Source organism: Engraulis encrasicolus, chromosome 24 (assembly GCF_034702125.1).
Source record: "Engraulis encrasicolus isolate BLACKSEA-1 chromosome 24, IST_EnEncr_1.0, whole genome shotgun sequence".
In the NCBI taxonomy this organism is placed as follows: domain Eukaryota; kingdom Metazoa; phylum Chordata; class Actinopteri; order Clupeiformes; family Engraulidae; genus Engraulis; species Engraulis encrasicolus.
Genome location: NC_085880.1, coordinates 4,672,439 through 4,697,177, shown reverse-complemented (window position 1 = coordinate 4,697,177; position 24,739 = coordinate 4,672,439). Strand labels below are relative to the sequence as shown.

Genomic DNA, 24,739 nt, shown 5'->3' with positions numbered 1-24,739 from the left:
GGACCTCCGGGATTTTGGACACCGGACCTCATTTCCGAGTCAGCCAGGGTGTAAACAATGTGTCCAGAATGTTTTTTTTCACATTCCATGCAGTCCTTGTGAATTCACATGTCCATGTTGCTGAGCTAGCGAAAGTGAACGGCTATTGGTAGCCTGCCCCCAAAAATAGTCTTATCCAGTTTAAACAACATTCAAAACAAAACCATTATTATGCCAGACTGCAAGTGTAAATATTTGTCTGGATAGAGTGAAGTTTAAAATTAAACCAACCTTGCAATGCATGGATTTTGGCATGTTGAGAGACCATTTTCTCAGGGTCAGTTCTACAACTGCTTTCGGATCGAATAGTGGATTAAAACCCAACGACATCGCACCATGGTACATCAGTGTGTATATACGAACTGCAATAATAAAGCCTACAGATGGGTATCGACAAGTTTCCATTAGTTTCCAGTGAAAGATGTTGAAAGAACCAAACTCTGGCTCCTGGTCGCAGGGCTAGACAACACACAGATGGAGACGCTCCGTACCCGGGTGCTTTGCAGTGACCATTTCAGTCCTGACGACTTCAAAGTCCTTCTCGAAGTCTAATACCTACAAGGAAAATTCTAAAAGTGTCTGCGGTGCCAACCGCCTTCCCAGGTCTACCAAAAACATTTGTGGCACGCACCAACAGTCTCCGAAGAACAGGTTTGTTGCTATGCTTTCTGCTTCTATGATGGCTTCGCCTACGTTAGCCAAAACTTGGGCTAGAAGTTACCCTTTTTGTATTTGTATGTTGTAATGCTTTACTGTTATTTTGTGTAATTGCTGTAACAAATGGCGTTAGAAATGATTTGCCGTATTCCAATGGATTCGTAAGTTACGCAACGCTATGTGATCTGGCTTAACATTGTGAAATATGTCACTCGCAGCTCTAGTTATTATTCGCCGACTTTGTCTTGGCGAAGGTTATGTTTTGACCGCTGTGTATTTATTTATTTGTGAATGTTTGTTTGTACTTCGTATAACTCAGACAGAACTGAGCCGATTTTTATTAAATTTAGTAGGATGATTGGTCATGACCCAAGGAACAATCGATTACTTTTTGGGGGTGATTGGGTCAAAGGTCAAATAGTGCAGGTTCAGTTGTAAGTTTAGGAACATTTCATATAGATTTTTCCATTCAGCATTTTTTTTACTTCTAGGACCCCCCCGAATACAAATCCACCTGTTTCCAATTTTTTCCTTAATATTTAATGGCAAATCCAAGATGGCTGCCATTGTGTACAGAACATTCGCCATTAATGCTGTTTTAAGGATTTAATTTCTTCAGTTAATCTTTTTTTTTTATTTCCAGGACAACATTTAATAGAAAACCACTTGTTTCCAATGTTTTGTTTGCTTTTTAGTGGGAAAATCAAGATGGCTGACATCATATTTGGCAAAATTGGCATATTTCAGCCATTATTGACTTTTATTGGTAATATTTGTTACATGACTGAAGTCAGCCATCACATAAACTAAATCCATTACAAAATCCAAGATGGCCAACATTTCATATAGCAAAATCAATATTAACATAATGATTTCAGGTCTATAAAGCCATTCACTTGTGAATATTTAAGCACATACGATTGTGTGCAGGTCCAAATTATTGTTCAAACAAAAATGACTATGAATCAATTAATGTACAGTACCTGTTATGCAGTGCTACCTGTACAGTAGTATTGCATATGCACTGATTTGGCTGCCTATGTCAAGGCCAAGGTCTACAAAGTTGCTTCAGGGTCGGCTTCAGCTTATCTGAAGGCTATGAAACCAAATGTTCTGCCTGGGATGCTGCATTCCTCCAATTCCAACAATCTTGCCATGCTCTCTGCTCACAGAACTAGGCTCTTTGGCATGACAGTCAGTGTACACCCATGACCCTAGTAATGGCCACACTATCATACCTTTGTAAGACCTTTGGCATCATGAAGTATTGCTGGCACACATGTGAATGTAAATTGTGTCTGCCTCCAAAAATGTTGGGGCCCACAAAAGATTTGATTTTTGGGCCCCCATAAGGGCCCCTGTCAGTGCTGTCAGTGCTTGGGCCCTTAGAATCTGTACCATCTTTCCCCCTCTGGATAGTTCTATGAAATGAATTAATAGGATTGTTTTGTACTTCCTGATCAGTCTATAGAGTTTAGTTGGAGGCAACAGGCCTTTTTTTTTGCAACTGGCAAATTGCAAGCCAATCTTTGCGCACAAAATTTAAGGTGTGTCACCCCAAACTTCAGATGTTCTACCTCTGAGACTGAGGCATCGTGAGGATGGACAGAGGGCTCCACTCCTGTCATAAATAACACCGGCTCCACCTGCTGCTATGCTATTGAGATCAGGGGTCAGTTCAGATAGAGATGAGATCTAGGTTATTTGCTTGTTCAAGGGTTTTTGGACACCATGTTGAATTTTGGCAAAATATGAGATAAATGTTGATAACGTGCCTATCAAAATATTACCAATAGGCGTACAATACTGCAGAATGGCTTTATAGACCGTAGCCCCTTAATGCACGCCTTACCTCCTGTGGCATGCTGTAATAGTCATTGAAAGTTAACTACCATAGCACTACAATACTATGAAGTATTGTATTAGTAATGCACTACGACTTGGTCATTGCCATTCTGGTAACAGCAAATTTGTAACACCATGTCTTAATGGGTTAAAATACTAAAATGTCCTTATTTTGCTATAATGTCAGCAATCTTGGATTTTGCTTCTGAAAGTTAAAGGGAAAATAAAAACAAGTTGTTTTGTATTGGGGTCATACAAATATATAGGATAAGACACATTACCTGGTCATAAAAAGAGCCGTTCAATGCCTTTTCTGATGTCATGTTGAATTTTTACAACAGATTGAATAATTTTTGAATGAAGTTCATGTAATAGCTGACTGAACAGTCCTTTATCCATTGTGAATATTACAAATACAAGAAAAACAATGACTTTAGATACCTTAAAACACCAAATACATAATTTATGCTACATGTCATGTCAGCCATCTTGGATTTTGGTACTAAAACTTGAGGGACAGGGGTGGAAACAGGTTGTTTTTTGTTCAGGGGGTGTAGGAAATATAAAAAACACCAATTCCAAAAATGTATATGACATGTTTCTTTCAATTACATTCAATTGTGTTAGAATATGACCATATATCCGCCATCTTGGATTTTGGGCGTTTCCACTTCAGAAAAAAATTGGAAACAGGTGGATCTGAAGACTATGGGGTCTGTAGTTGATAAAAAACACAATTTGGAAAAATCTATATGAAATGTTCCTAAACCTTATTTTTGAGACAATTGAACCTGCACTAAAAGGTCAAGGTCAAGGTCACGAAAAGGTCAAAAACGTAAATTGAGCCGATTTTTATGAAATTTAGTGGGATGACTGGTCATGACCCAAGGAACAATCGATTACTTTTTGGGAGTGATTGGGTCAAAGGTCAAGGTCAAGGTCACGAAAAGGTCAAAAACGTAAATTGAGCCGATTTTTATGAAATTTAGTGGGATGATTGGTCATGACCCAAAGGAACAATCGATTACTTTTTGGGAGTGATTGGGTCAAAGGTCAAGGTCACGAAAAGGTCAAAAACGTAAATTGAGTCGATTTTTATGAAATTTAGTGGGATGACTGGTCATGACCCAAGGAACAATCGATTACTTTTTGGGAGTGATTGGGTCAAAGGTCAAGGTCAAGGTCACGAAAAGGTCAAAAACGTAAATTGAGCCGATTTTTATGAAATTAAGTGGGATGATTGGTCATGACCCAAGGAACAATCGATTACTTTTTGGGAGTGATTGGGTCAAAGGTCAAGGTCAAGGTCACGAAAAGGTCAAAAACGTTTTTCTTTGCAAAGCACTATATGCCAGAACAACGTGTGCATGCTGAATTGAATAAGAGGTCAAGAATGGGCCAAAAATGTAATATTACGATATTCCGGTCCGATTTAAATGAAACTAACACCAAACTTTGGAGAATGTTATGCCCCACACTCTGAAGATGGCCAGAAAAAAATAAGTGGCGTAGGCGAAGGTTTGCGCTCTACCGAGTGCCCGTTCTAGCTATTACATGGAATGTTTTTTGAGACGAGATGGAATGGGAGGATGAAAGGGATTTAGAAGAGATGGGTGCACTGTTCAGTTCGCCAACATCTAATGCTCTGTAGACATGTCTGTAGAGATGTTTTCGCAGCTAGGATTTGTACTAGGAATATCACTCCGCTGCTGTCAAGCTTTTAAATCAGGGAACACAAATTGCTTTGTCTCGGCGAAGGTTATGTTTTGACCGCTGTGTATTTATTTATTTGTGAATGTTTGTTTGTACTTCGTATAACTCAGACAGAACTGAGCCGATTTTTATGAAATTTAGTGGGATGATTGGTCATGACCCAAGGAACAATCCATTACTTTTTGGGAGTGATTGGGTCAAAGGTCAAAGGTCAAGGTCACGAAAAGGTCAAAAACGTAAATTGAGCCGATTTTTATGAAATTTGGTGGGATGACTGGTCATGACCCAAGGAACAATCGATTACTTTTTGGGAGTGATTGGGTCAAAGGTCAAGGTCACGAAAAGGTCAAAAACGTTTTTCTTTGCCAAGCACTATATGCCAGAACAATGTGTGCATGCTGAATTGAATAAGAGCTCAAGAATGGGCCAAAAATGTAATATTACGATATTCCGGTCCGATTTAAATGAAACTAACACCAAACTTTGAAGAATGTTATGCCCCACACTCTGAAGATGGCCAGAAAAAAATAAGTGGCGTAGGCGAAAGTTTGCGCTCTACCGAGTGCCCGTTCTCGTTATTACATGGAATGTTTTTTGAGACGAGATGGAATGGGAGGATGAAAGGGATTTAGAAGAGATGGGTGCACTGTTCAGTTCGCCAACATCTAATGCTCTGTAGACATGTCTGTAGAGATGTTTTTGAAGCTAGGATTTGTACTAGGAATATCACTCTGCGGCTGTCAAGCTTTCAAATCAGGGAACACAAATTGCTGATGGTGATCAAACATGATTGCAAGGTTGGTTTAATTTCAAACTTCATTCTATCAAGACAAATATTTACACTTGCAGTCTGGCATAATGACGGGGTTGTTTTGGATGTTGTTGCAACTGGATAAGACTATTTTTGGGGGCAGGCTACCAATAGCCGTTCACTTTTGCTAGCTTAGCAACATGGACATGCGAATTCACAAGGACTGCATGGAATGTGAAAAAAACATTCTGGACACATTGTTTACACCCTGGCTGACTCGGAAATGAGGTCCGGTGTCCAAAATCCCGGATGTCCACTTTAACCTAGCCAGGAAACTCTTTGAGTCATATGTGTGACTGTGACAGTGTTTCCATCTTACCATATTTGCATTCATGAAAACCTGTTGGAAATGCAGTATGATTCCATCGACAGCTTTCAGGGGTGTCGCATACCTCATTCTTCTGAACGAAGCATTTGATCCCTGTAATGAAGAGTGATCAATTAGAGTAGAGTAGAGTAGAGTACATTTATCAATCTTGAGGGAAATGAAGGTGGCTGTCAGCTTACATAAATACTAGTGTTGCTCCAATACCATTTTTTGGCCCTGATACTGATACCTGATACTCGACTGTGCAGTATCGGCCGATACCAATACCATACCGATACTACTCTGTATGAAATGTATTTACAGTATATATATGAAGAGCTGCACTTGGATGTAACATCATTGCTATCATGGCTTTGTCAGGCTTCTGCCTACCTTTGTGAAACAGGAAAAAGACTAATACTGTACGAAGTGAATCCGGTATAATTTTTTATACTTTTTAAATACCTCTGATGTAAACAAACTACAGTAAGTTCAAGGCTGCTTTCAAGTGTCATACGAGCATCTGTAAATGGTATCGGTGCCCTGTTTGTTGGAACTCACTGCTACCGCTACCACCATTGTAGTGCAGTATCGGGGCCCCGGCCGATACCGGTATCGTATCGGTGCAACACTAATAGATACACAAATACAAAACAAACACAAAGACCTAATACACATATAGTACATAACATTAAAATATAGCACACACTTGAGCACAGCAATCAGCCTTACAGCAGTTCACAGAGAAAAGAATCCAAGAGGTGGAGGTGGGGGGTGCAGATGAGTGTGCAAGTGTGGGGGGTTGGTTTATGCATTCCAGTCACCAATGACTATCTCTTTCTGTGTATCTTTCTTTGTGGTGTTGTAGAGCTGGATGGCCCAGGGGACAAAAGACTTCCGTAGTCTTGTCAAAAAAGGGGGTCCAAGGCACTCTTCTTGTGGAAAAATATTAAAAAGCCTTTATTGAAACATGGCTAAAAGTTTTAAAACATGGGAGCAGAGACCCACGCGTTTCGGCGCAAGCCTTCTTCAGGGTGAACAACAGAGTTTGAGGTAGCCCTGTGAAAAATACAAATCCAAAGCGGATCACCGAGCCGAACGTTTCGGTCTTTGAACGGATTTTCTATCTTGAGCGGTTCTTCAAAACGAATGGATCGTAGAAATAGATGAAAATTAAAAAAAAAAAAAGCCGGAAACGGGGGAATAACAATAGTATGCTTGCCGCATGGCAAGCATACTAATAACTAGATTGCATTTCCTCACAGAAAATGCTGGAGTATGCTTGCCCTCCATGCATTCGCTGCCCCTCATGCATGCGTTGCCCTTCATGTATGTTGCCCTTCGTGGAGGTTGCCCTTCGTGGAGGTTGCCCTTCATGCATTGCTCTTCATCCATGTTCAGCACACACACACACACACACACACACACACACACACACACACACAAACACCCCATGAGAGTCAAAAAGTCAAAAACCCTATTTTTTTTGGTGTACCACCCCCTGGACACCATATTGTACACTTGCATATCTTTGTTGTACACCCTTTGGGCTAAGGTAAGAGCACCAAATAGCTTTAAATTACTTGGCTTAAGTTCCTGGGCCAATACATTGAGGCCATTGGCCCATAGTGTAAATGGGGCTGATATTGACCTAACACAATTTCGCTAATTGTGGCGCCCCCCAGGGGCCAATTTTCACAAAAATCGGTATGTAGCCTTTGGCTATAGTGAAGATCAGTGATGTACCCGAACGCGTTCAATGAACGAAAGTTCATGAACGAGTTCACATTTTGAGCGAACGTGAACTGAACGGACAGTATTTTCTAGATGATGAACGAACTATGAACACGTTCATCTGGAGCGTGAACGTGAACGTTCATTAGTTCTTCATTCCGTTCATTCCGTAGTTACCAGATGTCATTAATATTCCTGCAGAAACCGCTACTGAACACAATGTCAGAGAGTCTAATATTATTTCTTATCCATTCTCTCTGACAGCGTCAGACACCATTCTCTCCGACTGTCTTTACTCTCGTGCAAAGAAGCGGGACCAAGCAAACAGCAGGCATCGCTCTACTTTAAGTCAGAGCGGCCAGCAACCAGCCAGCAGTGTGCGAGTTTTCTGATTTCCGGTGACTTGTTAGATTAACGCCTCTAGCGACCGTCTTCTGGGCGTTCGGAATAAGTGTGAAGTGCTCTCGCTTCACTATTTAAGTAAAAATGTGCCGCGCGCAGCACCAACAACAAGAGAAAGCTGCCTGCTGGCATGTTGCAGGATGGCAAATTTTGCGCATGAGACAGAGAACAACAGTGCGGGAAAACGTTAGTCCACGCACCCGATTTAAGTCCAGTCCATACAGTAACAGAAAAGAAGTGACATCGCTCAGCACACAGTGTCTAAACAACAAACACTCTAAAGGACTACTAGGCCTACTGATAAACCACTCTTAATGCAAAACTAAAATAGGCCTACAGTAGACTAATATCTAACAATCTCATTGTTAAAACTAATTTAGGCTTTAGGCCTACACTTTTTTTCATCATGGGGGGTGAGCTGTGAACTGAACAATGAACTAGTAGAAAATTTACTTTCCCAACACTGCAGAAAACACAGTTACTCTTTATTAGGCCTACTACTAATAATAAACCGCTGCTCTAATGCACAACTAAAATACCGTTATATCCAGCAACGTCATTGTTAATATTAATTAACCCATTAAATAATGGCTATCTGTGAAGCATTTATATGGGCTTTTTCAATGATTTTTTTTTTTTTTTTTTTGAGGGGAGGGGGGGGATTGGATGAACTGAAATGAACTAGTTCATTTATTTTGTGAACTATGAATGAACTAGTTCATTTTCAAAAAAAATATGAACTATGAACGAACTACTTAATTCTGAGAGCTGTGAACTTGAACTTGAACTAGTTCACGTACAAAATGAACTTTCCCAACACTGGTGAAGATAATGTGTACACATTTTTGTTGTGATACGAGTAGGCATCGCCGAGATATGAGCTCACTTCCTGTTTGGCGTCTTCTCCGCCAAGTTTGATTGTCTCCTGTTCAAAGACGGTTCAAGAAATCAGTCCGGTAGCTGTATCTCAGTCTGAACATGATCTGATAAAATTTTCAGGACACTCTCACAAAAAATGTGGGAGGGGCGTCATTTTTATTGATTTTTACAAAATTCAAAATTGCGGGAAAACTTTCCAAGGTCCATAATTTTTTCAAAGGGGGAGTTGGATTCGGCTTGGTCCAAGGATAATGTGAATACCATTGTGGTTGTAATACGTATGGGCGTTGCCGAAATATAAGCTAACTTCCTGTTTGGCCTCTTCAATATGCCCAAAACACAGTTCCGTCAATTGTGGCGCCCCCCAGTGGACAATTATCCTCCAGTTTGTCATTTGACCTCTAGGGGTGATGTCAATCATGTGTATCAAATTAAGTTGTGATCTGACATGTCGTTACCGAGATATGAGCTAACTTCCTGTTTGGCGACTTCAATATGAGCTAAAACACATTTTCACTAATTGTGGCGCCCCCCATGTTCCAATTTTCACGAAAATTGGTAGGTAGTCCCTGGCTATAGTGAGGATAATGTGTTTTAATTTTTGTTGTGATACGAGTAGGCGTTGCCGAGATATGAGCTCACTTCCTGTTTGTCGCCGGCAAATTCGATTGGTTCCTGTTCGAAGGCGGTTCAATCAATCGCTCCGCAACTTTTAGAGTAGATGTATCTCATTGGGAACATGCTTTGTGTAGAATTTCGGGACGATCCGCCAAAAATTGTGGGTGGGGCACCATTTTTATTGATTTTTACAAAATTCAAAATGGCGGGAAAACTATCCAGGCGGAAAATGATGTCATGGAGTGCGATGGATTCGTCTTAGTCCAAGGATTCCAGGGATACCAAGTTTTTGAACCTAGGGTTCAAAAGTTACCGTTTTCCTGGTGGTGGCGCTAGAGAGTTCGAGGTATCCCTGTGAAAAATACAAAACCTGGTCGTCTGACCAAGACGAACGTTTCGGTCTTTGAACGGATTTTCTATCTTGAGCGGTTCTTCAAAACGAACCGTTCGTAGCCGGAAGAATAAAAATATTACGTCGGAAACGGGGGAATAAGAAACGGGGGAATAACAATAGTATGCTTGAAAAAGAAACGGGGGAATAACAATAGTATGCTTGCCATGCATGGCAAGCATACTAATAAGAAAGGAGAAACGGGGGAATAACAATAGTATGCTTGCCGCATGGAAAGCATACTAATAATAAGTCGGAAACGACGCTGGCAAGCATACTAATAAAGGAGAAACGGGGGAATACCGCATGGCAAGCATACTAATAATAATAATAAGAAGAAGACTGCATTTCCGGAGAGACAATGCTATTAGTATGCTTGCGGCTTATGCACACACACACACACAGAGCTGTTGTATACACACACAGAAACACGAGAGAAAGAGATAGAGGTCTGAGTGTGTGTGTGTCTGTGTGTGTGTTTGTCTGTCTGTGCGAGAGAGAGGTGTGTGTGTGTGTGTGTGTGCGTGTGCGTGTGCGTGTGCTGCATGTATGGAGATGCTTGAGGTGCCTTTCAGCAATGGGTGGGTAGGGACTACCGTCCCTACCATAAATTACGCCCGTGCTCTGACAGACCAACACCCTACCCAGTAGGCCACTGCCACTTACTGTATAGAGTGGCCACAGCAGCATATTAGGCCACAGTTGCCCAGGTGACAGCAGAGGTCTAAAGTTCTACAAGGCTGCATGTGTGTGTGTGTATGAATGAAGATTCTAAAGGTGACAGTTTGGCAGTCAATAGCTGAGTAATATGTGCAACCTTATTTTTACGCTGTCATATCTCCAAAAGTTTTGCAAGTTGTCAGATGACACACAAAATGGACAACCCTCCTCTTCATGTCAAAGCTAAGATCACTTTTCTGGGCCAATTTTGAGCAAATTTGTTTATCTTGGTCTCTTCAGATCACTCGACATGATTCCAGTGATCCATATCCTTGGTCTGTTCATCTCTCTTGAGACCAAGATAAATAAATTTGCTTTAGATGGTGTCAAGCATGTGTGGTGGTAAACAAGTGAGTTTTACAAAAAAGGTGTATCCTCTCAATAGCCAAGCATGGTAGTGGGACTGACATGGTTTGGTGATGCATGAATGCTGTCAACATTGGCAATCTGAAATACACCTAAAAGAAACATGCATGTCAACATGCACTGTGACTACTGAAGCAGATCATGATATTCTCCATAGGATTGCATTCAAATCTCACTCCAATCTATTTAAGCCAGATGCAGACTCAAAATTTAAAAGTTCAATGCAAAGAAAGGTTGAAACGCACACTGATGACCTCCCTTGTCATACCTTTTCATTTTGTTTCATTTCGAGACGATTCGAGCCAACATAGGCCCTTCTCTACCGGATTTTAATCTGGGGTGTACTCACTTTTGTGAGTACATGTTCAAACATTAATGGCTGTATTTTGTTTTTTTTCTGAGTGAACAAGACATTTAAGCGGTTAAATATGTTGTTAAAGGGTCACTAATCATTGTGTCAAAGTTACATTTCTGTAATGCTTTCCTATGAAAAGGTATACTCAAAAATCTGAAAAACTGTGAGGGGTGTATTCACTTTCGTGATATACTGTAGAATAATAATAAACTGTTGATGAACAATTAGTATGCTTTCCCGCAAGCATACTAAATAAACTGTTGGAGAACAATTAGTATGCTTGCTGGGGCAAGCAGAGGCCTTTGGAAAGCATACTAAATAATACTATAGGACTATTTTATACATGGTAGACTATTTCATACATGGTAGAAAGGACGATCCGCCAAAAATTGTGGGTGGGGCACCATTTTTATTGATTTTTACAAAATTCAAAATGGCGGGAAAACTATCCAGGCGGAAAATGACGTCATGGAGTGCGATGGATTCGTCTTAGTCCAAGGATTCCAGGGATACCAAGTTTTTGAACCTAGGGTTCAAAAGTTACCGTTTTCCTGGTGGTGGCGCTAGAGAGTTCGAGGTATCCCTGTGAAAAATACAAAACCTGGTCGTCTGACCAAGACGAACGTTTCGGTCTTTGAACGGATTTTCTATCTTGAGCGGTTCTTCAAAACGAACCGTTCGTAGCCGGAAGAATAAAAATATTACGTCGGAAACGGGGGAATAAGAAACGGGGGAATAACAATAGTATGCTTGAAAAAGAAACGGGGGAATAACAATAGTATGCTTGCCGCATGGCAAGCATACTAATAAGAAAGAATAAACGGGGGAATAACAATAGTATGCTTGCCGCATGGCAAGCATACTAATAATAAGTCGGAAACGACGCTGGCAAGCATACTAATAAAGGAGAAACGGGGGAATACCGCATGGCAAGCATACTAATAATAATAATAAGAAGAAGACTGCATTTCCGGAGAGACAATGTCATTAGTATGCCTGCGGCTTATGCACACACACACACAGAGCTGTTGTATACACACACAGAAACACGAGGGAAAGAGATAGAGGTCTGAGTGTGTGAGTGTGTGTTTGTCGGTCTGTGCGAGAGAGAGGTGTGTGTGTGTGTGTGTGTGTGTGTGTGTGTGTGTGTGTGTGTGTGTGCACGTATGGAGATGCTTCAGGTGCCTTTCAGCAATGGGTGGGTAGGGACTACCGTCCCTACCATAAATTACGCCCGTGCTCTGACAGACCAACACCCCACCCAGTAGGCCACTGCCACTTACTGTATAGAGTGGCCACAGCAGCATTATTAGGCCACAGTTGCCCAGGTGACAGCAGAGGTCTAAAGTTCTACAAGGCTGCATGTGTGTGTGTTTATGAATGAAGATTCTAAAGGTGACAGTTTGGCAGTCAATAGCTGAGTAATATGTGCAACCTTATTTTTACGCTGTCATATCTCCAAAAGTTTTGCAAGTTGTCAGATGACACACAAATGGACAACCCTCCTCTTCATGTCAAAGCTAAGATCACTTTTCTGGGCCAATTTTGAGCAAATTTGTTTATCTTGGTCTCTTCAGATCACTCGACATGATTCCAGTGATCCATATCCTTGGTCTGTTCATCTCTCTTGAGACCAAGATAAATAAATTTGCTTTAGATGGTGTCAAGCATGTGTGGTGGTAAACAAGTGAGTTTTACAAAAAAGGTGTATCCTCTCAATAGCCAAGCATGGTAGTGGGACTGACATGGTTTGGTGATGCATGAATGCTGTCAACATTGGCAATCTGAAATACACCTAAAAGAAACATGCATGTCAACATGCACTGTGACTACTGAAGCAGATCATGATATTCTCCATAGGATTGCATTCAAATCTCACTCCAATCTATTTAAGCCAGATGCAGACTCAAAATTTAAAAGTTCAATGCAAAGAAAGGTTGAAACGCACACTGATGACCTCCCTTGTCATACCTTTTCATTTTGTTTCATTTTGAGACGATTCGAGCCAACATAGCCCCTTCTCTACCGGATTTTAATCTGGGGTGTACTCACTTTTGTGAGTACATGTTCAAACATTAATGGCTGTATTTTGTTTTTTTTCTGAGTGAACAAGACATTTAAGCGGTTAAATATGTTGTTAAAGGGTCACTAATCATTGTGTCAAAGTTACATTTCTGTAATGCTTTCCTATGAAAAGGTATACTCAAAAATCTGAAAAACTGTGAGGGGTGTATTCACTTTCGTGATATACTGTAGAATAATAATAAACTGTTGATGAACAATTAGTATGCTTTCCCGCAAGCATACTAAATAAACTGTTGGAGAACAATTAGTATGCTTGCTGGGGGCAAGCAGAGGCCTTTGGCAAGCATACTAAATAATACTATAGGACTATTTCATACATGGTAGACTATTTCATACATGGTAGAAAGGACGATCCGCCAAAAATTGTGGGTGGGGCACCATTTTTATTGATTTTTACAAAATTCAAAATGGCGGTAAAACTATCCAGGCGGAAAATGATGTCATGGAGTGCGATGGATTCGTCTTAGTCCAAGGATTCCAGGGATACCAAGTTTTTGAACCTAGGGTTCAAAAGTTACCGTTTTCCTGGTGGTGGCGCTAGAGAGTTCGAGGTATCCCTGTGAAAAATACAAAACCTGGTCGTCTGACCAAGACGAACGTTTCGGTCTTTGAACGGATTTTCTATCTTGAGCGGTTCTTCAAAACGAACCGTTCGTAGCCGGAAGAATAAAAATATTACGTCGGAAACGGGGGAATAAGAAACGGGGGAATAACAATAGTATGCTTGAAAAAGAAACGGGGGAATAACAATAGTATGCTTGCCATGCATGGCAAGCATACTAATAAGAAAGGAGAAACGGGGGAATAACAATAGTATGCTTGCCGCATGGAAAGCATACTAATAATAAGTCGGAAACGACGCTGGCAAGCATACTAATAAAGGAGAAACGGGGGAATACCGCATGGCAAGCATACTAATAATAATAATAAGAAGAAGACTGCATTTCCGGAGAGACAATGTCATTAGTATGCCTGCGGCTTATGCACACACACACACAGAGCTGTTGTATACACACACAGAAACACGAGGGAAAGAGATAGAGGTCTGAGTGTGTGAGTGTCTGTGTGTGTATTTGTCTGTCTGTGCGAGAGAGAGGTGTGTGTGTGTGTGTGTGTGTGTGTGTGTGTGTGTGTGTGTGTGTGTGTGTGCACGTATGGAGATGCTTCAGGTGCCTTTCAGCAATGGGTGGGTAGGGACTACCGTCCCTACCATAAATTACGCCCGTGCTCTGACAGACCAACACCCCACCCAGTAGGCCACTGCCACTTACTGTATAGAGTGGCCACAGCAGCATTATTAGGCCACAGTTGCCCAGGTGACAGCAGAGGTCTAAAGTTCTACAAGGCTGCATGTGTGTGTGTGTATGAATGAAGATTCTAAAGGTGACAGTTTGGCAGTCAATAGCTGAGTAATATGTGCAACCTTATTTTTACGCTGTCATATCTCCAAAAGTTTTGCAAGTTGTCAGATGACACACAAATGGACAACCCTCCTCTTCATGTCAAAGCTAAGATCACTTTTCTGGGCCAATTTTGAGCAAATTTGTTTATCTTGGTCTCTTCAGATCACTCGACATGATTCCAGTGATCCATATCCTTGGTCTGTTCATCTCTCTTGAGACCAAGATAAATAAATTTGCTTTAGATGGTGTCAAGCATGTGTGGTGGTAAACAAGTGAGTTTTACAAAAAAGGTGTATCCTCTCAATAGCCAAGCATGGTAGTGGGACTGACATGGTTTGGTGATGCATGAATGCTGTCAACATTGGCAATCTGAAATACACCTAAAAGAAACATGCATGTCAACATGCACTGTGACTACTGAAGCAGATCATGATATTCTCCATAGGATTGCATTCAAATCTCACTCCAATCTATTTAAGCCAGATGCAGACTCAAAATTTAAAAGTCCAATGCAAAGAAAGGTTGAAACGCACACTGATGACCTCCCTTGTCATACCTTTTCATTTTGTTTCATTTCGAGACGATTCGAGCCAACATAGGCCCTTCTCTACCGGATTTTAATCTGGGGTGTACTCACTTTTGTGAGTACATGTTCAAACATTAATGGCTGTATTTTGTTTTTTTTCTGAGTGAACAAGACATTTAAGCGGTTAAATATGTTGTTAAAGGGTCACTAATCATTGTGTCAAAGTTACATTTCTGTAATGCTTTCCTATGAAAAGGTATACTCAAAAATCTGAAAAACTGTGAGGGGTGTATTCACTTTCGTGATATACTGTAGAATAATAATAAACTGTTGATGAACAATTAGTATGCTTTCCCGCAAGCATACTAAATAAACTGTTGGAGAACAATTAGTATGCTTGCTGGGGGCAAGCAGAGGCCTTTGGCAAGCATACTAAATAATACTATAGGACTATTTCATACATGGTAGACTATTTCATACATGGTAGACAATCTAATACTCGGACAAAATAACAACACACTTCAAAGACAGCAGAGATGCACAGAGCCTGTGGCAGGGCATACAGGCCATCACGGACTACAAGCCTGCACCACGAAGCTGTGACAACAACACCTCTCTGCTAAACGACCTGAACAGTTTCTTTGCCCGTTTTGAAGCACAAAATGACACTCATCCACAGAAAACTCCCCCTCCCCCCCATGATCAACCCCTGTACCTGTCCTCTGCCAGTGTGAAGAAGACACTGGCCACCATCAACCCACGGAAAGCAGCTGGCCCAGACAACATACCTGGCCGAGTGTTGAAGGATTGTGCAGAAGAGCTGAAGGATGTCTTCACAGACATCTTTAATATCTCTCTGGAGCAAGGAGTCATCCCATCACTTTTCAAAGCTGCTACCATCATACCCGTGCCGAAGAAATCATCACCATCATGCTTCAATGACTACCGTCCTGTAGCACTGACGCCCATAATCATGAAGTGCTTCGAATGGCTAGTCCTGTCACACATCAAAGCCACCCTACCCCCCACCCTGGACCCCTACCAGTTCGCATACCGAGCCAAGCGATCCACGGAGGATGCAATTTGTTCTGCCCTCCATCCAGCCCTCGCCCACTTGGACAATAAAGACTCATATGTGAGAATGCTGTTCATTGACTTCAGTTCAGCATTCAATACCATAATACCACAACAACTGATCAGAAAACTGGACAAACTAGGTTTCAGCAACTCCCTCTGCAACAGGCTGCTGGACTTCCTGATGCAGAGACCACAAGCAGTACGGGTAGGGAATAACACCTCAAGCACCCTGACCCTGAGCACGGGGGCTCCACAAGGTTGTGTTCTCAGCCCCCTGCTGTTCACGCTGCTGACACATGACTGCACAACGACCCACAGCACTAACCATCTAATGAAGTTTGCGGATGATACAACACTGGTGGGCCTCATCACCAAGGGCGATGAGACTCACTACAGAGAAGAAGTAGACCTGCTGGCCAGATGGTGCAAAGACAACAACCTCCTGCTGAATGTCAACAAGACCAAGGAGATTGTTGTCAACTTTCAGAGGGTCCAAAAACAAATGCCACCACTGACCATCGACGGCGATGCTGTGGAGAGAGTGAGCAGCACCAAGTTCCTTGGAGTGCACATCAGCGACGACCTCTCTTGGACCACCAACACTACATCACTGGCGAAGAAGGCCCATCAGCGTCTCTACTTCTTGCGCAAACTAAAGAAGGCAAGTGCTACACCCTCCATCATGACAACATTCTACAGAGGAACCATAGAGAGCGTCGTGTCCAGCTGCATCACAGTGTGGGGAGGAAGCTGCACGGAGAAAAACAGGAAGACACTCCAGCGTGTTGTGAACACAGCGAAGAAGATCATTGGAGTACCACTACCCTCCATGCAGGACATTTACACCACACGCCTCACCCTGAAAGCACTGATGATCATCAAAGACACAAGCCACCCTGCACACAAACTGTTCAGCCTCCTGCCATCTGGAAAGAGGTACAGGCGCCTCCGTTCCCATACCACCAGGCAGGCAAGTAGCTCAATGCACCAAGCAATCAAGATACTGAACACTCAACCCACTCTCCCTCCACTGTCAGCCTCTAGCCAGCAAGGCCACTGACAACGCCCCCCCCCCCCTCATCCCCACCACCACATCTGCGACTGAACATTCCACCTGCACTACTATATTTGTGACTGAACTTTCAACCTGCACTAACTCAAAACATGCGCACGCACACACACACACACACACACACACACACACACACACACACAAGCACACTGCACTTTCTGCACTAAACCCAAACATACACACACTGACACACAACTCACACACACACACACACAGAGACACACACACACACAGACACACACACAGACGCACACCGCACCTTCTACCTGCACTAAACACACACACACACACACACACACACACACACACACACACACACACACACACACACACACACACACACCAGTGATGCGCGGGTCGACGAAAAAACAAGACACACCCGACCGCTTTTTTCCCTAGTCCGCCCGCTTGCCCTGCCCGCAAGAAATATTCATGAAAAATATTGACCCGGCCCGCTTCCCGACCCGCCTTTGAAAATAGTAGCCGTGCGTCTTTATGAACCCCCCAGCGTCATTGGCAAAGCGCAATCACGTCAATAAAGGTCTCAGCATGGTTCACTTCCGAGGGGTCTGGATACACTTCACATCACAGAAAATGCTGAGCTGCAGGTATAAGTTCGCTTAAATGGTTGATAGGGAACAGGTAGGCTATGAAAACACCCATAGTGGCAATGTAGCCTACAACACTGTCTTCTTTTGGTTTGGTAGGCTACTCCTCTGCTCTGTCCTTTTCCTGAACTGAAATTGGTTTCGCTTTTTCCTATCCCGAAGTTGAGGGACAGGGTGCCAAGGCCACCCCCTCCTTCACCAGAGACCAAGCGGTTAATTTGGGAGTTTGGGAAAGATAATCGCGTCACATGTGTGTGCAGAAACCACAAACGCAACCTGCGCCGCCTGGTGCCACTATAGGCAACGCTTGTCTTTCTAGCGCAAATGATCATTTAGCCCACACAAAGCGTGAACTTTCGTAATCTTAGATGACTGCAATGTAAAGATCCATACATGATCACGTAGGCTGCAGAGCCCTTCTCAACTGATTGACAGTTGCACTCATGATGCAATAACGCGACATGCCCTGTCCAACAAAAAGTAGCCTAGTCTATGTTGAATAGGCTAGATAACATTTTCTCACAAATTATTTTCTAATATGAGCATTTCGACCATAATATGTTTGTCTGTTACCCAGACTACCAAGTTTGCTCTTCATACAATGCTATTTTATTATTTAGGATATTTATTAGCCTATTAATTTCTTTTAAGTGGCGAGGGCATTGTTCTTCCACTGTAGGCTAAATTACTCAAATGTGCACTGCATTCAAAGGGAATAGGCTAATAATTTGGGCATTGTAGGCTGTAGGCTATAGTAGCCTATTCTATTTCGACAATGTAGGCATAGCCACTCGAATCCCTACCTGTGGAGGAAATTAATCTGTATGTTGGTGAGCAGACGGAGCCAGCCGTCAAGTGGATTGCCTCGTAGTCGTGGTACGACACAGGAAATGAAAACAAACTCTGTAAGCAACACATGAGTGCGAAACCATTACAATTGTATAAGAAAATATGTAGGCTATATCCATCACTGCACTGTTTAGAGAGCACCCTCTGTGTTCTTCAAAATGCACTCAATGGTTGCACCTGCTGCACCAGTTGCGCGAAGAAGATATTCGGCGACGCAAGAGCCATTAAGTCTCCTGCAGAGCGCGTGGCACCATCGTAGTTATTCAGCCATATAAACTTTGATCTATTTCGCAAAAAATGTCCCTGTCTGCTAAAGTAAACTATAGCCTATTGGCTATAGCCTACTTTAAAATTCGGCATCATTTCAAAGGTCCTGACCGACCGCACCCGACCCGAATTTCTTTAAAAATAATATTTCATAACCCGTGCCTGCGGTCGACCCCAGTTAACTGCAAGCGCCCGCTGATTTCGGGTCAGCCCGCGCATCACTAACACACACACACTGCTGCTGGTGTACTTGATAGACCTATTTTAATATTTATTTTTCTTCAAAATGCTACTATTACTATGTCAGAATGCTATAAAGGACTTTCAGGAAAAGCACAACAATTACCTCCTCTTAATGTATGTTCTCTACAAGTATTCTGTTGTCCAGTCTTGCACTTTAAATGTCTGTATGAGCACTGTCTATGTCCATACTGTCTTAGTCCATGTATAAGTACTGTCTATGCCTATACTGTCTATATCCTTACCTAGATTAGTCTATGTCTGCATGGGAAAGCAAGAAATGTAATTTCAAATTCTTTGTATGACCAGTGCATGTAAAGAAATTGACAATAAAACCTACTTGACTTGACTTGACTTGATCATCTGCTGTTATGAAGACATCTCTGTCATCTGGGAACTGTCCATTTGTTACCAGCGCAGTTGACAGGAATGAAAACCGTTCTTATTATCTACATTTGCCAGAAATGCCTGCCAATCTGGTAACAAATGAACAGTTCCCAGATTTGGACTACACTACCAAAAATGCAGTTGCCAAAGATGTATTCCAACTAGAGGTGAAGTGCAGCTGTACTAGTACTTGTAGAAATAGACCTGCCAGATCTTGGTGCAAGTGCATGAAGGCAGAGTTAAAGTGCACACCTCTGTGCAAGTGCATATGCAATTTCTAAGACTGACCACTGACTGTTTTTGAATCTGTTCTCTGTCATAGTTATTGTAGAGTGGAGTATTGGAATAAATGTTAGTCTTCTGTTTGTTTTTTGAATGCAGGAAAAAATTATGTTCCCCATAGTATTTATCATTATTATTATTATTATTATTATTATTATTATTATTATTATTATTATTATTATTCTTGATTTACTTTCTTCCAGATATAACGTTTTTAAAGTTGTGAATAAAATGATGGCTTGATTGAAAAAAAGCTGGTACTCGTAATCTTAAATTCATAAACTCAAAGTTGCAAGTTGGGTGCTAAATATCACATAGGCTTTATGCAGCCATATTTGTGTATAGGTATCCTGAGTATCTGTGTGATTCAGGGATATTCTGAACAAATCAAGTTAAGTGATAACCCAGGCTTTATTTACAATAACTTGTAACAATAAATTATGTTTCATTGCAACTTTGAGGGCATTTCCACCCTTTGTCTTAAAAAAACCTGGATTTAGCTGTCCATTGGCTAAAAGTGTGTTTATTAATCTGGCAACCAAATACGTAGCTCACCGGTTTCTCCTCCTCATGCTGAATCCATACATACCTCATATGTTATATTTGGTTTAACGTATCAAAAGTTATAGCAGTTTATATATTTTAGAGCGCCCCCCACAGGCCATTTTGTTATCTGTGTGTTTGACACTCGAACTCAAATTGTTCTATACATCCCTAAACTTCAACATGGAAGTGAAAACCAAACTTTAACACCAATTTGAAATGACTGAGCCTAATACTACCCCACTACAAGAACAATTGGTCTGACTGTCTCATCGCCTCAGTCCTAGACACATAAGTTAGTGCCTCAAGGCTCTTACTGGGCATAGGCCTGTACGTTCTTCATTCGAGGCCAGCTCAATGGCCTGCTTGACAAATGCTGGGGACAGGACTTTTGGCATAAAGGCTGGATTTGGCCAGTGTTACCCCAGAGAATTCTGGCTTCCATCTCAGACACTCTGGGCTTACTGAAAGTTTATGCAACTCGCTCACTCGTTTTGCAGAGACAATAGCTAATAGAAAAACAGTCTTCAAGGAGACCCATTTAATCTCAGCTTCGGCTAGGGGCTCGAAGGGGGCCTGACATAGATAGTCTAGAACCCGATGTAGGTCCCACTGCTGGCTACGAGGGGCCCTGTAGGGGTGAAGACGCCTGGCACCTCAGAGAAAGTTTCGGACTAGACTATGGGACCCGATAGTCGAACCTTCCACATGAATGTGCTTGGCAGAGATTGCTGCTAAATACACTTTAAAAGTCGATGGGGTTTTACCATCTTCCAGGAGTGTCTGTAGGAATTTTAACACCATAAGTACCGTTCAAGATGTGGGGGAGAGCCCTAGGGCGTCGCACCATTTTGTGAAGAGCTTCCATCGGTTCGCGTATAATAACCTGGTTGAGGGAGCCTTTGCATTCTCCAGTGTATTCATTACTGCTGGGTCACAGTTCAGTAGTAGGTCGTCGGACCCAACGGCCACACCCATAGTTGGAGACGTTCTAGGCAGGGGTGTCAAACTCTGCCCTCCAACTGCGACAGTAGATCCACCCTGCATGATAATTGCCATGGGGTCCCCATGAGCAGAGAGTAGAGGAGTGTAAACCATGGTCTCGCTGGCCATCGTGGTGCCACTAGCAGAACACAATGTCTGCCCTGCCTGATCTGGAGTACCACTTCCAGCAGAAGTGGAATTGGAGGAAAGGTATAGAGCAGTTCGTCTGGCCAATCGTGAGCTAAGGCATCCAGGTCCAGCTTCGCTCTCCTGGGTGAGCGAGAACCACATTCGGCAGTGTATGGACTCCTTGCTGGCAAACAAGTCCACCACTACTGTGCCCAAGCGATCCCAGATCTGTTACCCGTGGATTCAAGCGCCACTCTCCTGGGTCGAGCTTTCTGCCTTGACAGTGAATCCGCCACAGTGTTTAGTTTCCCGGGTAAGTGGACTGCCCTGAGTGATGCTAATTGGGGAAAGGCCCATTTCAGTAAATATCGGGTCAGACGGTAAGCAGGGGGAGACCATGTTCCCCCTTGGTGGTTGATGTTGTACACTGTTGTCATGTTGTCCGACCGGATGAGCACATGGAGCTCCTGTAGGTATGGCATGAAGTGCTTCAGAGCCAGATGTACTGCTCTGAGTTCGAGGAGGTTGATATGTTCTGCCTTTTCCCTGTTCTTTCCCTTTCCACACAGTGCCCCACCCCGTAAGTGAGGCATCTGTTGTCACAACCCCCCTGCGTGTGGGTGCTGCAGGCACACCTGATGTTAAGAAGGGCTGCCATCGGCTGAGAGCAGACATGCACTGCTCGGTAATGAGGACCAGGACATTCTTGTGGGACCACATCGAGGCTGAGGCCAGTAATCCACGTCTGCAGAGGCCGTAGCTCCAGCAGGCCCAAGGGGAGAATCTGGGCTGCCGCTGTGAGCACACCCTGTAGGCGCAGCAGGAGTCGGAAACGTACGCTTCGCCCCAAGTGTACCCGTGACACCAGGGATGTGATGTCCGTCACACGGCGCATGGTCAGAGTGGCAGTCATTGACTGTGAGTTGAGGATCATGCCAATGAATTGAGCTGACTGGCTTGGGATTATCTAGCTCTTTTCTAGGTTCGCTGTCAGTCCAAGTTTCGCAATGTGGCTCTGAAGAGTTGCAATGTCTGTCTGGCTTCGCTCCCTTGTTGGGGAGCATACCAGCCAGTCATCTAGGTATGGTAGAATCTTCATACCAGACTCCATGAGAGGTGACAGTACTGCCTGTATCCATCTGGAGAACACTCTTGGTGATAGTGAAAGGCCGAATGGGTGGACTGATAGAGTCGGTCCAGGAAGGCAAAACAGAGGAAGCACCGGTGTCCTGGCGCTATTGGGATATGAAAATAAGCATCTTTCAGGTCCAGAGTTGTGAACGACTCTGCTGGATAAATTATCTTCAGAACGTCTACCGTGCGCAGCATTTTGAATGGAAGATCTTTTAGGTATTTTTTTAGGCCCCGCAGGTCCAGTAGTTGGCGGAACCCCCAATCTTTTTTTGGAACCACGAAGTAAACGGAACAGAAGCCGTCGAACGTAGGAGAACACCCTACTCCTTCTATGGCTCCTTTCTTGAGGAGAGCTGTTATCTCCGCTTGAAGAACCATAACTTGACAGTGTTTCCCACAGAATTTTTGGAAACTATGGGGGCAGCGGGATTTTGCTGTTTGGGGGGGGTTCACATGGGGCAATGGGGGGGGTTCACGCGGCGTAAAAAAAGAAATAGGAGCACAGATAAGAATTTAGGAGCACTGTGAAATTGTTAACGCACAGACAAAAATGGTCTAAGACAGTAGGCTATACCTTTTCCCCAACACACATAGGCGTACACATTCTACATGAGGGGTGCTGGTCACAGGGCCAGTTTTTCAAAATTCCTCCCATAAAAGGGTAAAAGGGCTGAACAACATATTACACATTTATGTCTATACACATTCGTTACACATTAATTTCTATATGCAGCCCGATGTCTCCTCTGCTGTGTCAATGAAGGCCTGTTGCCTAACTCATTATCATACAACTGTAAAACAAAGCCTGGGGAGTGTCAGTAAACTCATCCCAACTGTCCCTTCTCTCAAGGTTTTTTATTGCTCCCAAACCCGAGTTAACCACAACAACTTGACTAGCTGATCGACTTGATCTCTCTGTCTTTCAAACACTCATGGTTTTCTCTATAGGATGTATTTACTCCAGGAGGAAAATGCGAAGGAAATCGTTTTTCAAATCGTTTAATAGAAAACGGAAATCGTTTAAAAAAAAAAAAAAAATATATATATATATATATATATATATATATATATATATATATATATATATATTTTACATTTTCGAAACTATGGCGGCCAAATTTAAACTATGGCGGTGCGCCATAGTTTCCTTAATGTATGAGAAACACTGCTTGATGTAAACTTTTTACAATTGTGGGCCTTGAAGGGGGCCGGCGCTTGAACTGTAGTCTGTAACCCTCTGATACCATTTTTAGAACCCATGGGTCGTGAACGATTATGGCCCATGCGGCCAGCTGAGTCCCCGAGTACAGTCCAACCATCGGCCCGGGCTCCTCAGCGGGGCGTCCGGTTGGGCCTTGCCCCTGCGTTAGCGGGGGTAGGGCGAGGGAACTGGTAAGGCTGGCGGCGAAATGGCGCCAGGCCCCTGGGGGCATGCCTATTCTCTCTGCGCCGGGGGGGAGCAGCGCTTTGAGGTGAAGGAGTGTCACGGCGTGGCGCGGGATTCTGTGGTTTCCGGAAACGAACGGTCTGGGGCATGCTTACTTGCTGTCTGCGTGACTCAGACGCTAGAGCGCGGCGGTCCAAGGCATCCTTTGAAGCTGGCCCGAAAAGTTGGCCAGGTATGAAGGGGAGCTCTCGTAGAGTGCCTCTGCATTCATCCGGGACTCCTGGGTCATGAAACCAACGCCATGCAGAATGGCTTCGACATTTTCATGCAAGGCCGGTTCTGCCTCTGCCGGAAGCAGGGACTGGGTCACAAGCAGTAAGTGGGAGATAGTATTATCGATCCGACCGATGCGTGCGGCGTAGTTGTAGGCCCTAACCAGATCGTCATCTGTACGCCTGCAGGCCTTACTTGGGCAGCGCACCTGAGGCCGTACCGCTTCATCTGGGGAGACCACCAGAGAGGCGACAGAGGGGTCCACAGAAGGCATCTTGTCTAGCCCAAACAGTTCAGCATCGGCCATGTTACCCATGGCACGTGCTGCAGAAGGAGGATGCGAACGCGCAGTTGCCGTCTTAAATGCTGTTTGAAATTCCTCCACGAATGCCTCATAGTGAAGGATGTTAAGTCAATATTCCATAAGAATCTTTCACTTGGTGATACAAGCACCAAATCTGGTTCACAGGTGCTTCAGGAGCTACTTTCCCAGAAAAGGTCGCTATCCAGGTGGAAAAACAAGATGGCGGCCATTTTTCAAGATGGCCGCAATACAGATATAATACAGATACCGTTACGGTAGTGACAAAAGCACCAAACTTTGCATGGTGTTTCTTTAGGGTATATGCTGTAATTCTAGCCTCGGAGCCCTCGGA

The 24,739-nt window shown here is 43.2% G+C and overlaps 1 protein-coding gene across 1 annotated transcript in view; it reads right to left on the bottom strand.

Moving 5' to 3' along the window:
• Positions 1–24,739, bottom strand: part of LOC134441312 (uncharacterized) — a 139,271-nt gene that overhangs the window by 18,160 nt on the left and 96,372 nt on the right. The window contains exon 5 of the mRNA XM_063191582.1: positions 5,385–5,486. Within this exon, the coding sequence (XP_063047652.1) occupies positions 5,385–5,486 (102 nt within the window). The remainder of the gene's footprint in view (positions 1–5,384; positions 5,487–24,739) is intronic.